The 14,764-nt window shown below is 44.2% G+C and overlaps 1 protein-coding gene across 8 annotated transcripts in view; it reads right to left on the minus strand.

Moving 5' to 3' along the window:
• The window catches only part of Ca-beta (Calcium channel protein beta subunit), a 151,881-nt gene that overhangs the window by 20,142 nt on the left and 116,975 nt on the right, over positions 1 to 14,764 (minus strand). For 2 of the 8 annotated variants that reach the window (XM_076312529.1, XM_076312527.1), the window contains exons 1-2: positions 7,963 to 8,258; positions 1,868 to 2,445 (exon numbers count right to left, since the gene is read on the minus strand). The exons of 5 other annotated variants lie outside the window; for them this stretch is intronic. In XM_076312529.1, coding sequence (XP_076168644.1) covers positions 1,868 to 1,918 — 51 coding nt within the window. In that variant the 5' untranslated portion in view covers positions 1,919 to 2,445; positions 7,963 to 8,258. Of the gene's footprint in view, positions 1 to 1,867; positions 2,446 to 2,557; positions 2,767 to 7,962; positions 8,259 to 14,764 lie in introns of those variants that run through there. One more of the 8 variants, XM_076312528.1, reaches the window with a different exon arrangement.

Below are 14,764 nucleotides of genomic sequence, written 5' to 3' on the forward strand. Positions count from 1 at the left end.
TGTTGCATTATCCTCTTAGGGGTGCAACCTGTAATCGTGTCACGCGTAAAAAAAAAAATAACACCGTAACCGAGAAACAACATTTCTCGCGAGATTTGTACAATAGATGACGGAATACGGGTACGACGACTCTACGAAAAAAAGTTGAGTTAGAAGTTTACAGGCGAAGAAAGAAATACTAAACCAAGTGAATTCAACGACTGCGAAATTTCATTTAAGAATCGTTTTTGGAGAAACGGTTGAAGCAAATACGACCGAACGACGTTCGTTCATAATGAACGAGTGTCACAATTTCAGTGGAGAGTTCCGTTCCATACGCGCCGGTCTCGAAAGTGACCTCCTCTTGTTAGTTGATCGAGCGAACGAACCGAGATGATCTGAAATTGACTTCGCTAAATCGAGAGGTTGATTGGCTGCTTTTAAACGTCGTGCTTACGTACGCAGCATCTATCTACGTGCAGCTATGTGTCTCGATCACGTTACTTCGGATCGAGAGATTGTGTAAATCACTTTTCCACGGGTGTTGATCAACGTATGTAAGTTAAACGAGGCGGACAGTGAATTTCTAAAACTATTAATCTAACGATCTCGTCCAAGAGAGACACGGCCAAGACGCGAAAACGACGTACAACTGGCCAAAGTGCCGGTCCAGTCTTTGGTAACTGTCTAGTCCACTTCTGAAATTAGATCTCTAACCGAAAAACAATCACACGTGTTAAATTTCGCTCTTAAAGTGTCAGTACTGCTATCGAAACGCTTTGAATTTATTATTTTTATGTAGTAGAATTCTTGTCACCTTACTCGATTGTTAAAAAGATATACATAACCGGATCCGTAGGACCAGCTATCGAAATATAACGAGCGAAATAAAGTTTCCAAGACAAACTTTCCGCGTCTAACGAACAAATCCCTCGAAACTCGGAAACACCATCGTGGATATTGATAATCGTTTGTATTTAATCTCCACTCGAGTGCGTTACTGGGACCCTTTTCGACCCATAGTGTCCTCGAAATATGTTCTTTTTCTATGACATGCACTATTACACCAAATCGATTATAATACATGAATCGTTTTTAACCAATTTCATCGTTAGTCTTCAAGTACAATTATCACAATCGATACTGTTAACCGAAATTTCATTAATTTCGTTATTATACACGGATCTTTCTTAACCAATTTCATCGTTTGTTCTCAAGTACAAGTATCACAATCGATACTATTAACCGAAATTTCATTAATTTCGTTATTATACACGGATCGTTTGTAACCAATTTCATCGTTTGTTTTCAAGTACAAGCATCACAATCGATACTATTAACCGAAATTTTATTGATTTCACTATAATACACGGATCCTTCTTAACCAATTTCATCGTTTGTTTTCAAGTACAAGTATCACAATCGAAAATGTGAACAAAGATCTCGTTTATTTCGTTACAATACACGGATAGTTTTTAACCAATTTTATCGGTTGTTCTCAAATACAAGTATCACAATCGATACTATTAACCGAAATCTCGTTGATTTCGCTATAATCCACCTTCTTAACCAATTTCATCGTTTGTCTCCAAGTACAATTATCACAATCGATACTCTTAACCGAAATCTCCTTGATTTCGTAACAATAGGGGAATCTTTTTAACCAATTTTACGCAGAATAATTCCGGACCGATTGTAACAATCTCTCGACACCATTATTCCCGATCACAACAACAACCGAATTCTACCGCATTACTCTCTCGACTCGTGAACATCGAAATAAAAGCTTGTGAAAAATCGCTGACTCGGTGGCGCAGTTCGTCCACGCGAAGCACGGAACACCCGAAGGCTAAGTGGGTTAAGGTAAGAGAAGTTTCCGCGCGTGTACCTGAGTGAACAGCTTGTTGTAGCCAGAATTGTGTTGATTGTATCCGATCATCGCCGGAAGCCGCCACCGTCGTCGCCAGGGCCGTTCTTCGAGCGGCTGTTGTTATCCAGGTTCGGGGGGCCCTAATCCGACGCGTGTTCACGGGCCCGGTTCCGAATAAAATCGAGAATCCGGTGACTGGTGTACTCGAAACGCTAAGCTCGCGCTTAGCGCACGCTACCGCATTGCGTACCCGGCTTTTCGCCACGCCGATGTTGTTGCTCGGTCACCGTGTCCCTCCGCTCGGCTTCGACTACGTTTCGAAATGTTCGCGCGTCGATCTCGAGCGCCGCTACGCCATGCCGTGGCCGGCGCAAGGGCGTAGGGCAGCAGGGCGCGTCCCCCCTCAGGCGCTCTTCCACGACTTTTTACGCTTCCGTTTGCAAGCCATCCAAATACGCGTCGCGATCTACTCCCGGCTTTCGAACGTCAACGCACCTAGACGACACGGTGCCCCGACCTTCGCGAGCATCGCGCGAACCTGCGCGAAACGAGCCCGCCTCTGATCGTCGACCTCGATTTCTTCACTCTCGGGGACACTGTCGGAGGGATACACACGTTGGCTGATATTACAACGGGCTGGGGAACGAACGAACGTACGCAGGCAAGATTCCAACTAAACGGCGATGAAAATGGTAACAGACACCTAACCTGGAGGAACGGTTAAGAACGTGTACTCCTGAGTTGTTCGGAGGGGTAGAAACACTTTTTTATCCAAGTTTCTCGGAACACTTCATCGATGGTTATTCTTGACGTTTCTTTATACTCGAATTCGACGAAACGACAAAGTTCTCAGTGAGTACGGTTGGATTTGACACCTGCTTTTCGAGCTGTTACGATATTTCGAGAAGGGTACGAATCTAATTTAAATATCGAGATTATCAAACAGGCTTCGTCGTGAGAACCGAAGTCATGTCAATATCTACGATAGGTTTTAGTTTTATTGGACATCTTTCTAGAGTATGTACCTACGAAATTTCAAATTGCGAAATATGTTCGTCGCGAGTCGACTAGGCCTACGGTAACGATCTTCGCAAAGTGATCTTGATCAACTGCCCGAAGAAGGTATCGCTTTGTCTATGGTAAACGACCTCTTTCGATTCTAATCTGTTTCTAAACGACTCCGATGAACCGTCTACTTGTAAATCGGTGATACTGGTTTCGTCTAGAGTCTGTATTTAACGACGTCGATCGAGAACAGAGTAAAGAAAAAAAAAGCAACGAAAGAACCTCGATAGTCCCAGACAGGAAAATATCCCACTTCTTACGACCGGTCTAAGTCTCGACGAGTCCATCCTTTCCGTGCATGTAGCATCGGTTCTAATCGGCCAACGACTGTATCCTCCACGATATGTTAGATTCTCGTCCGATCGTCGAAGTTACGCTCCGTTGAACATGGCTAATGGATGTCGGCGACCATTTATTTCTAAATCGGTGATTCCAGTCCCATCCAAAACTGCAGATCCGTGACTGACGCGTTCAATGTCGATAACGATTGCGTACTAAATTCGATACAGAAGCTGTAAACAGAACTCACAGCTGTCCACGCAGGTGCGAAGCAAAACAAGACAACGTTTTACCAACACACGAGTAACGACGTTTACCTACCAATTTCAGAACGGTGCGTTTCATTGTATTATACAATATTAAGAGCTCCTATCGACGGCAATGCGGTCACCATAGTAACCCAAAGGGAGGAGTATAGCCGAGAGCTGGAAAGACGACTCCTGGATTAAGGGGAATGTAGTGTAGCGTCTAAGGAAAACGTGGACACTGTCGAGCAATTTTTATCTCAGCCTTCGAAGACCGACCGAACCGTCTGATTCGATGTATCTTCCTCGAGACATATTTACAGTACCCCACAGTACATACTGTTCGCAATTGAGAAGTTGACAAACGTTTCGGTCGACCTTCGAAGGTCTACGACCAAACAAAAATTGTTCAACGGTATTCACACTTCTGTTATTCGTGTTAGTATATTCCCCTTAATTCAAGAGTCATCTTTCCAGCTCCTCGTAGTACTGTACGAAACTGAGAATTCGACCTCTGGAAAAAATTTCGAATCATATTGAATCGGACGTTTTAGTCGATTTTCGAAGGTCTACGACCAAACAAAAATTGTTCAACGGTATTCACACTTCTGTTATTCGTGTTAGTATATTCCCTTTAATTCAAGAGTCATCTTTCCAGTTCTTCATAGTACTGTACGAAACTGAGAATTCGACCTCTGGAAAAAATTTCAAAGCATATTGAATCGGACGTGTTAGTCGACGTTCGAAAATCTGAGACTAAAAAATTTCTCGACACTGTCTGCATTCTTCTTACACATCATATTTCTATGTTCCTTTTAATTCAAGAGTCATCTTTCCAGCTCCTCATAGTACTGTACGAAACTGAGAATTCGACCTCTGGAAAAAATTTCGAATCATACTGAATCGGACGTGTTAGTCGACGTTCAAAGATCTGTGACTAAAAAATTTCTCGACACTGTCTACATTCTTCTTACACGTTATAATATTTTCTTTTCAACTCAAAAGTTATCTTTCCAGCTTTTCATAGTAATGTACGGAACTAAGAATTCGACCTCTGGAAAAAATTTCTAATCATATTGAATCGGATGTGTTAGTCAACGTTCGAAGATCTGTGACTAAACAAAAATTTCTCGACACTGTCTGCATTCTTCTTACACATCATATTTCTATGTTCCTTTTAATTCAAGAGTCATCTTTCCAGCTCCTCATAGTACTTTACAAAACTGAGAATTCGACTTCTGGAAAAAGATGCGAATCATATTGAATCGGACGTTTTAGTCGACGTTCGAAGATCTGTGACTAAACAAAAATTTCTCGACACTGGCTACATTCTTCTTACACATTACACTATATTCCTTTCAATTAAGAAATCATCTTTCCAGGTCCTCGTAGCACTCGGGTAGCCAGAAAGGATGTCTATCGCGTTCTCCGCGCTGCTTCTCGATTCGTGTCGATCTTTTTACAACGGATTCGCTAATATAGATTTATGCTCCTAGCGCGGTGCCAGACTGGCGCGCCTGTTCCACTCCTGTCACGAAATATGCTGATATAATTGCTCTCGAGCGAGCATCTTAACGAAGGAACACGGCCGTCTTGGTCGCACACGCTTTGCCTAACGAGTGCTCGCTTGTTAATACACACCAGAAGCAATTAATGCAACGACGATAGCGTTCGTTGGGAAAAAAGAGCATAGATATATATTATATCGACACGGTCAACCGGTTCGGTCTCTAAAGTGTCCAAAGAAGCCACTCGAAATATGGAAGCTCGTTCCAATCGATGTTCGCGCGACGAAAACTTCCAACGAAAACTTTTCAACACCCTCAAGGTCCTCTCCCTCTTCTATTACCAGCTTCTATTACCTCTTCTGTTACCTCCTGGTTCCTCGGGTCTTTTTCGACCCATCGTATCGCTTCGAACTCTGTAATTCTCTCACGGCATTATAAAGTCAAAAACACAAGTTCCGCACAACCTGGAGCTTTTTCACTCAAACGCGTAATCGAACGAGTGGAAGAACGCTTCGAGATTGAACAGGGATAACAACTTATGTAAATCGACAGTGTCTGTCTCTTACGTGTCACGAATATGTCCGTTACGCATTTAATTGTCAAGAACAGAAGACCGACCCTACGAAGCAGCGATTGTCAATCTTGAAGCGTATAGAAACTGCTGTATAAGTCTACTGATCACGAATGAAAATGACGAGCAATATCGAAAATATTATACAACGACGAACGAGGAAGGAATTATTTCGAAAGGCGAGAATTTTTGCGATATACGTGTCTCGAGAAACTCGTTCAACGAGAAGAGCGACTGTCGCTCGATATTTAAAATTTTAAAGAGATTCGATGAATTATGAACGCGGTTCGTAATTTCCATTCATATGGAAATTTTCAGACAACGTTCGAAGAGTCTGTTCGTATATTTGTTTCTCGTTATTTCTGTGGTTGAAAATGGCAACTCGTCTGGAGATACAGAGCGGAAGAATGACTTCGCGTGTAACGCAATGCGGATCGTGATCAAATATTTGGTTCCAAGTACGTGGAAACTTGATTTTCACGAATGGATCGTCTTCTTGAAAATAATGTCCAGAGCAGCTGGATTCACGTTCAACGTCGAAGTTCGCGAAAGGAAGCGAAATGAATTGGGTAACGGACTCAATTTTTCTTTCCGTCCTTACAAATTAACGCGAACGACTCGTTGCTTCGAGTAACAGGTTGGCGATCGTTGCTCCGAAATTTACAGCGAATCGTTACCCACATTTTGAAAAAATTGCCACTCGTTGAACTCTCTCGTAAGAAAATGTCGACGAATTCGAGACACAACGTCGCAAAAAATGTACGAAAATTGTTCCCATTATAGTACATTCCAACGAATATTACGGACACTATTTGCAATTACCGTCTACAGTGTTCCTCGGGGAATAAATACAATCGAACAATCTCACCGATGAAAACGTCGTAAAATCGAATTCGAATAAAGAAACGATACCCTTAAATAAAAACTTGACAATGTTTTCTCCTTATAAAAAGAACCAAGCACGCCAGTTGCACAACTATGTATTTCCTCCGATTCCTGTACCACGTTATCCTTTTCTTTACGCGTGTACATCGTTTCAAGGAGGTTCCTCGCTTTCCATCAGATCCCTTCTTAAATATTTCCAAACTTTCGCATACACGATTTTATGTACACGACGAGGATCTGATAAACTTTCCTTCGTTCCGGTTCATTCCAAACTTTCGTCCGTAACGAGTTATCCGTAACGGAACAACGAACATTCTCCCAAGTGTTGTTACTTAAATCGTATCGCTGGAAACACGCTGAAACCATCGTTTACGAAGCATCGTGTAACAAAACAACGGACGAGGTAAACGAAAAATTCAACGACGCACGAATATCGTATCCGTTCTAGACGTAAACAGTCCCGCAACGTGCATTGGTGGTTCTCTTCGTTCGGACAAGCGGATGTACATTTGTGAGAGCGACTGTACGCGATGCAAGTTCGAGCAGCAAATGGAACGCGCGGAATAGAAACTGGATTATATTACAGAGAAGCCTCTACGGTCACGCAACTCCCCGATCGCTCGGCCAGCTGGATAATTAATTGACTCTCGGGTCCGGCAGAACTGGAGTGGCAGTCGCTCGCCTCGATCGAGAGAATGCAACAATTCGAAGAAAAAAGAAAAGCCCCCGAGAGCCCCCCTCTACCCTCCCCTCTCCGCGAATTATCCGCCACGCCGTACGGGGAAGAGAGGGCAATCGATTCCGTTGACCTCTTTGTAACGTTCCGCTCCTCGAGGCGAGTTATCCTCTTGTAAACAGTCGTCGACGACCTCGGTGTCTCGAGGAACGACGATTCCACGACGACGTTTCGTTTTCACGCGTACGGGAGCGAGGATCGGTGAGATTTAGGGGGTAGCAGTCGCGAAGTAAAGAGTTAGTCTCGACGCGTCGGGAGGAGAAAAAAAAGAAACACCCCACGGGCGTGATGTCGGTGTCCTTTCGGTGAAAAACAACGCCACCCCTCCAACGTCGTGAGCGAAAAGAAAAAAAAAAAGAAATCGTCGCTTTTGTCTACCACCGTACACGACCGCGAGTAACGCGAGATATCCACCTGAGAGAAGCGTCGACGTTGCGGCACAAAGGGTAACGAAGAAGGGAGGAGAACGTTTCACCGAGGGGTTTAGGCGAGTATCGTCGTCGTTCCTCGCTCGTGACTCGAAATCCCCTGTCGCGAATCTACGAAAAGCTCGAGCACGGAAGCGGGTCAACGACATCGCCGTGGAACGTCGAGTCTCTGCGTTCGGCGTCGATCGACTCGGTCTCTCTCTCTCTCTCTCTCTCTCTTGGTCGCTCGCTAGCTCGCTCTTTCGGAGCAACGCTACTAGCCGCGAGGCGTTATCAACATTATTCATCCCGTGTGGACGCTTGCCTGCGTCCGTTCGCGGGGCGCGTAATCGCCCGCTCGGGCGCCCCCCACCCCCACCCCACCTCATGGGCACACGGCCCGGTTCGGTCGGTTACCTGCGTTCGATCGTCTCGCACGGAAACAGATAAGAAAAACAAATATCAACAGCTTGGGAAACCGAGTAGGCAGCGGGTCGCGTGATCTCTCCCTCTTTCTCTCTCTCTCTCTCTCTCTCTCTCTCTTTTTCTCTTTCTCTCTTTCTCTCTCTGTGTCTATCGTTCGTCTCGGTACACGCGCGCGCGAGTCTTCGTGCTCCCCCGCCACCTGGAGGTGCCCGTGCTCAACCCTCCCGCGATCGCGTACCAATTTCGACTGACACGCACGCACGAACCACGGGAGCACGAGCGATCGAGACGAGGTTGCTTCGCGCACTGACGCTCTCTGCGCGGTGGTGGCGGGTATACTACCCCTCCGTTCCCCGGCCCCCCGCTGTTCGTTCGTCCCCTATAGAGCGCGCGAGTCGCGTTCGTTGGCCGGGTTTTAGTTGATACATCGGCCGAGGAGGGGTTTCCCGACTCACCCGCTCTGTGGCGCCACCGAGGGAGCCGGACGACACCCCCGTAACTATATCGATCCACCTAACCCACCCCCCTGCTACACCCGATCTTCGCCACCCGCGGGCGACCCACACGACAACGCCAGGCCACTGCACCCCGAAGGCAACGTGTCCTATCAAGCCACTCGCGTCGTTCGCGTGTGTATGCGTGCCGGTGTCTGCGTCGATGTGTACCCCCACCCCGTTTCGCGCGTACGGAACCCCATCGCCCCCCTCCACCCGTGTTTGGCGCGTGTGTGCGCGCGCGCCACGATCGTCGAATCGCAGAACCCGCCACGAGGCGTCTTCTTCGTGGCCGCTGCGGTCAAAGGTTTCACCGACAGAAGTGTGTCATTCGGGTGAATCGAATGTTTAGCCGACGAGTTCGTCGGGTCAGAGCGGGTCGAGAATAGTAGTGGAGACACGGTTCTTTTTTCGCGTTACCAGAGAGGACAACCGTACTCCCGACGCCCGGTTTCGATTGGTCTACCTTTCGTCTATTCGCGGAACGTCGGACGATTAAGTCCGAGGGACAAGCGGGGGGACGAAACTTTCCACGGTTTATCCATCCGTGGCCGGCTTGGACAGTCAAGGGGGACGCTGTTGGAATTTTTACAGAAACTCGTCGACGACGATTCTCTCTCCTCGCGTACGGTGTTTCGTATACGTTTCGTATTTACGAAAAAAAAAAAAAAACGAAAAATACCCTCGTCGGACACGAGCGTACGCGCACCGTGCAACAACCGGTGACAATTGAACGCACGTTGATACCTTTGATTTTCTCTCCGGGTCACCGGTCTCCTTTCGAAACTCGAGGAGAATTTCCCCGTAATTGGATCGCACCGTCTAATGCGTTTGTATTAATATCGGTTCCGTTGTATTCGTTTCGTATCTCGATTTTCTCCTCCACGGAATATCGTATTTTGCGTGTACCATTACCGAAGGATCTTTGCTCGAAATAACAACACAATAATACGAATGAAATAGTTCGCGAGTGTTTTGACCGTTTCGCTACTTACTATTGACATACGATTCCATCGGCTCCATTAAGTAACGGAGCGTTTCTTTCGAAATTGATGTTTGTTTTTCCGTACGTTGTATTCGAAAATACTTTATCGACGCATTACTGTCCGTCGACCGGCTCTCGCCGGTACACCGAAAAATATCGCACCGGTGCGTCGATATCGTATGTTTCTAGAAACCGCTCTAGCTTGAAAATCGTGTTACGCGCGTTGTTGTGAAATTTTTACACGGGAACTCGCACGTTTCTGTTACCAGGACCGAATAATCTACACGTTTTATCGCACCGAGGTCGTTCCCGATGGAAATTACTGACAAATCATCCGCGAATTCTTTGTCGTCGACTCGCTTTCGAATATTTACACGAAATTATACACAATTGTTCGAATAGAATTGCACGCGAATATTTGCGCAATGGGGAACAAACTTGTCTAATCGGGAACAAACGATCGCTTCGATCTCGTGCGAACAAACGCAACGGGCTAAAATCGATGAGAAAACGTTACAAAATTACGGATGAACGAGTTTAACGGAAAGATAATACGAGAAAAAGGAATCTGAAAAACAATTGAAGCAAATGAGAAACGGAATACGAGCTTCACTTCTCGTATACATATATATGTAGTAATTGAATGTTCTTACGAGTCTTTAGGTTTCCCCAGACGTTGTATCACTGACTTCGAGAACGTTCACTTTATTAAGGTCCTGTATCGATCTCTTGTAAAGTCCACGTTTGGAGTATTCACTGGTGGTATGGTCACCGGATCGATTCAAGTACGAAAAACTTATCGAAAGAGCGCAACACAAATTTCTGAGACTCGCTGCTTACAAACTTGAAAATCCTACGGGCATTTTGATCGTGACTAAGATCGATAAAATTTATCTTTGTCCTATGAACTAGTTTCGTGCAGAATATAGCTCGAGTTTCTCGAATGTCGTAGGATGACGACGTACTTTTTTTTTCTTTAAATTATTAACGGCATTCGGTATTGTCCACCGCACTTATCGAACATTAACTTTACGATTCCAGCACGTTGTTCAGATTTGTTCGTACTTTTCTACTCGATGTGTACTTATCGTTTCATTTTATTCTCTACTGTCCAATCTGTGGAATATGTTCGGTACGTAAGTATTGTACAATTATTGATCTTTTCGATGTTTCTGTTTCTACCTTTAAGAGCTAACTCCGTAACGTTTTTTAATATTGTGTTTCTATTTCTTCTGTCTACAACGCGATGTATGTTGTTCTTTCTTTCTCATATGGGTTAATTTACTTGTGTACACTAATAGGTTCTTCCCATATTTGTAAATAAATAAATAAATAAATAAACAAATAAGTAAATAAATATAATTACACATAAGTGACCACTTGGGAATGACACCTCTGATCGTTGAAGAGTAACCTATTTATATTTCTCCGAAAGCGTATTATATTTATATTTCTCCAGCACAGAATGCGTTAAATGGAAAGAGTGATTTTATCATGAAAAAAAAAAAAAAAATGCAATGTCATGATTTCTTTTCCATCGATCTAATTATATTACGGTGTGTATCGATCGTGAGCCAACGTTCGCGGAATGCCTCGTTGTAGCGAAAGAATTGATCAACAATTTTCGCTTGCTTCCTCGGTTAGAACTATACTTGTACTATGTTCCACTAACTATTTTAAGACAGCCTGCGTCGTTTCATATTGTGTATTCGACCTGCATTGTAATCTCCATCATCGGTTGTCAAAATGAGCAAACTCGGTACACCAAACATCGAACCGATGTTAACTGCTCGAAGAAAATGTTCGATGAAAGATCGTACGGAAATGCGAAACGCGAATCGTTGTATCGTTCCACGAGAGAGTTGAACGATAATTGACAACGATAAATACTAAGCATCGCTAGATAGGTGACTAGCAATAAAGAAATAAAAAGAACCACTCGAATCGTTACTCGAACCAACGGTGTAAGTACAAGATAATAACGGAACGTTCGTGAATAATTATGCATCGATTAATTAATAAAAATACATTTTACAAACAAACATTTAGTGTTCGGATTATCCACCACTCGATTATTCCAACAAGTATAATTCAGAAACGCGACCGTTTCGCGACCAACCGCGAATAAATCGATCGTGTCCGATGATTTGTTATTCGTTTCATTGGTAATCGTTAATTACAATGTAATCGTTGCCGGTTACTCGGTAATTGTGATCGCTCGTCGATGGAGATGACCCTCGTTTATACAAATTTATTCACGTACGCGAATACACGTATCACGGCTTTGATTACCGGTTATCGGTGTCGCCGGACCGAGCATCGTAACATCGGAAATAAAACGATTCGGTGTGTACTCACTTCTTCTTTCCCGACTTTCGGATGGATCGTGTTAAACGTGGAACTTCGGGTCACGAAACGTCGACCACCGGACGTTTGATTCCGAGTCGACGAAAACTTGACGTGGACGAACATTCGCGGGAATCGAAGGTGAGTCGCGTCGAGATTCGGGCGAATCGTTCGTTTAAATTGGTGTTTACGTTACGGCATATCCCGTTTCGAGTATTGGTTATCAACGTCTCGAACCCTTGGTAACCATAACGGTCGTCCAGCGAGAGACTCGTCGGATGACTGTTCGTGTTAATTGAATTTGCAACGTTAGACGCGACACGAGGTCCGCGAATGAAATTCTCGTGTTCTCCGATCCTATTTCCCTTTCGATGAAGCTCGCCAATAATAATTGATTGCACGCTCGCTTTGCGACATAACAAATTGGATTCGAGGAGGATTTCGAGCGAGACACGACGTGTGTTGCGAATTCGTCGAGAATACCGTGAAATCTAATTTATCGTCCAACAGTGTGACCAGTCCATCGAATTGTTTCGTATCGAACTCGACTGGGTTCGAAAAATGTGACAAAATTAGGAACTGTTTTATTCTACATCGCACCTAACGTTTTCGTTCTTCGTTTCTTAAACACTGTTCCTCGGTATTGTTTGCATCGAAGTTGCAAGCTTATAAACTACGTATCGTAATCACGCGAGCATAGAAACATAGGGTAGTTGTAGGGCTGCATTAAGACCACTGCAGACTTCGATATTGCAGACTTTGGGATACATATTGGTCTTTGTAGGTCCTCCGTGGGTGAAAATTAAGAACGATCGTATTTGTAATTCGTGTCACGATATTTGTTCAACGGTCCCGACAATTTCGCAATACCTAGCTTGGATATACCCGTCGATGGATCTATTCGGATCGGACTATATTTAATGCGTTCTTTTCTCAACGCGTTAAGCGTCGACCCATTTCGTTTACCTTTTTATTTACGCCGCGCGATATCGTCAACTCGAATATCGTCACGGATTGCGAAAGAATAGCGGAGCAGTATCCAAACTCGGAATATTTTGCGAGAAACGTTACGAAGACGATATTCAAAATAATTTGGAAGGTGCTAGAAATTGCATCGGGAGAGTCGTAACGTTTTGCAACTGTTACGATAGACGTTAACGTAAGTAACGAATGGAAGCGATAGCCGGATAAATCTTTTCTGTTTACGCAATCCTCGAATTTTCAACCCGAATATCGGGATATTGTTTCTTACATTTAAAGTTTTGTATACTTAACGTTGCGATAGCATCACAGAGGTATCGTTATTATCGTTACAAGTTTCGGTAATTTATCCTCGCGATAATCGAGGATTGTATTAAGTTCACTCTTGCAAGTCGATCTAAGCGCACGATTCTTAAACCGTGTGCTCAAAGATCCGAAATTTCGACGACTTTTACCGAACGTCGACGTGCTATTTAAAAAATGTATTTTTAAAATCGTAGACTTTACGAAAAGGCGAGAAGAGAAAGATATCTCCTTCTGCTCGAAGCACGTGATTATCTTCTACGAAGACACCCGGTAAGGAACGCCAGTTCCTTCTTCCCAGTTAGGCGAACGAAACTCGATAAATTTCGAGTTCGTCGATGCCCCGGCGCAGGCGTCGTATCGATGAATCGACGTTCCAGCGCCGATTCATCGAGAGAAAATATCCTCGTGCGAGATTACGTTTCTGCGCACGAAAGTAACCAAGTCCAACTTTACAAAGTACAGGTCGGCGAAGCTTGACTCGGCAAAACTTGGCGGCAGAGAGGACTCTCGAGCATCGAAGGACGTCTCAGCTATTTCAGTATAAACGCGGTATTGGAGCATCCTGTCATTTAGAGGCAATTTCAAAAATAGACCGCTTACACAAGGCCTTCGTACCGAAGATTATTGCTTTATTCTTCCTTTGCTTATAGACTCTTCTAAATCGATCGATATTTCCGATCGGAGCCACCCGTGGAATGCTATCAATGTTAATGCAACCGCTGCCATTGTTCGATACGCGTGTATCATCCGATCCAAGTGTACGTGTGTGCACCTTGTGTGCCGTGTGTGTTGCACTGGCTGCCCGCAACGTCTCTATTTTGATGGAATAATTAAAATTTTACGAATTTCGTTCCAGAGACCCTTGGACGAATTCGGGGAACCGACGGTAGTAATTTGGCGATTCCGTGGAAAGAAACGCAATAAAATCGGAGAGAAGTTTCGAAGGAAGTTTCATAAGGCGGGGCCAACGAACAAAACTTGGCTACCCAGATCGCCAGATTCAACCCCCCTTCGTATCTTTTTGCGCGAGGCTTTATGAAATCCCATCACTATTGGACGAAGATTACGAGCGTGGAAAATTTAAGCGAACGAATAGGAATCGTTGCTGATAACCCGACACTGAGAATTCTACGGAATGTATTCAGAAATTTTGTTTTCAACCGTGCGGGGTTATCGACTAACATCGAGTCGAACTTTGCTCTTGATCAATCGATAAATAATTTCCACGTGCAATTGCACGAGTGAACAAATGAATAACGTGTTTCGATGAAACGTCTCGACCAGTCGTCTTCGAAAGAGTAAATTATAATGTTTCTCGTCCTAAAAGAACAACACGCATACGTAACGTCAGGTGGTTAATAAACACCGAAGCAAACGGAGCAAGTGGAAACGACGAGTGTATCCACTTGTGGTATATACGCGTGATGTTTTTTCAGTTAACGGACTATATTTTGCTATTTCGACGACGACCAGGTTGCTATCGAAAACGTGTGATATTCCGTTTAAATATTTCCTTCGTTCAAAGTGTCTCAAATTCGTTAAACTTTCCAAAATTCGTGGCCAAGAATTCGCGTTGCAAAAGTGATCAGCTTCGTTTACGAATTCGATATAATTTCCTTGTCGATCGTCGAAACAAGTAGAAACTTTACCGGTGGGTACAATGTGTACGTTAAAATCGGAA

Source organism: Ptiloglossa arizonensis, chromosome 5, assembly GCF_051014685.1.
Source record: "Ptiloglossa arizonensis isolate GNS036 chromosome 5, iyPtiAriz1_principal, whole genome shotgun sequence".
NCBI classification, from domain to species: Eukaryota; Metazoa; Arthropoda; class Insecta; order Hymenoptera; family Colletidae; genus Ptiloglossa; species Ptiloglossa arizonensis.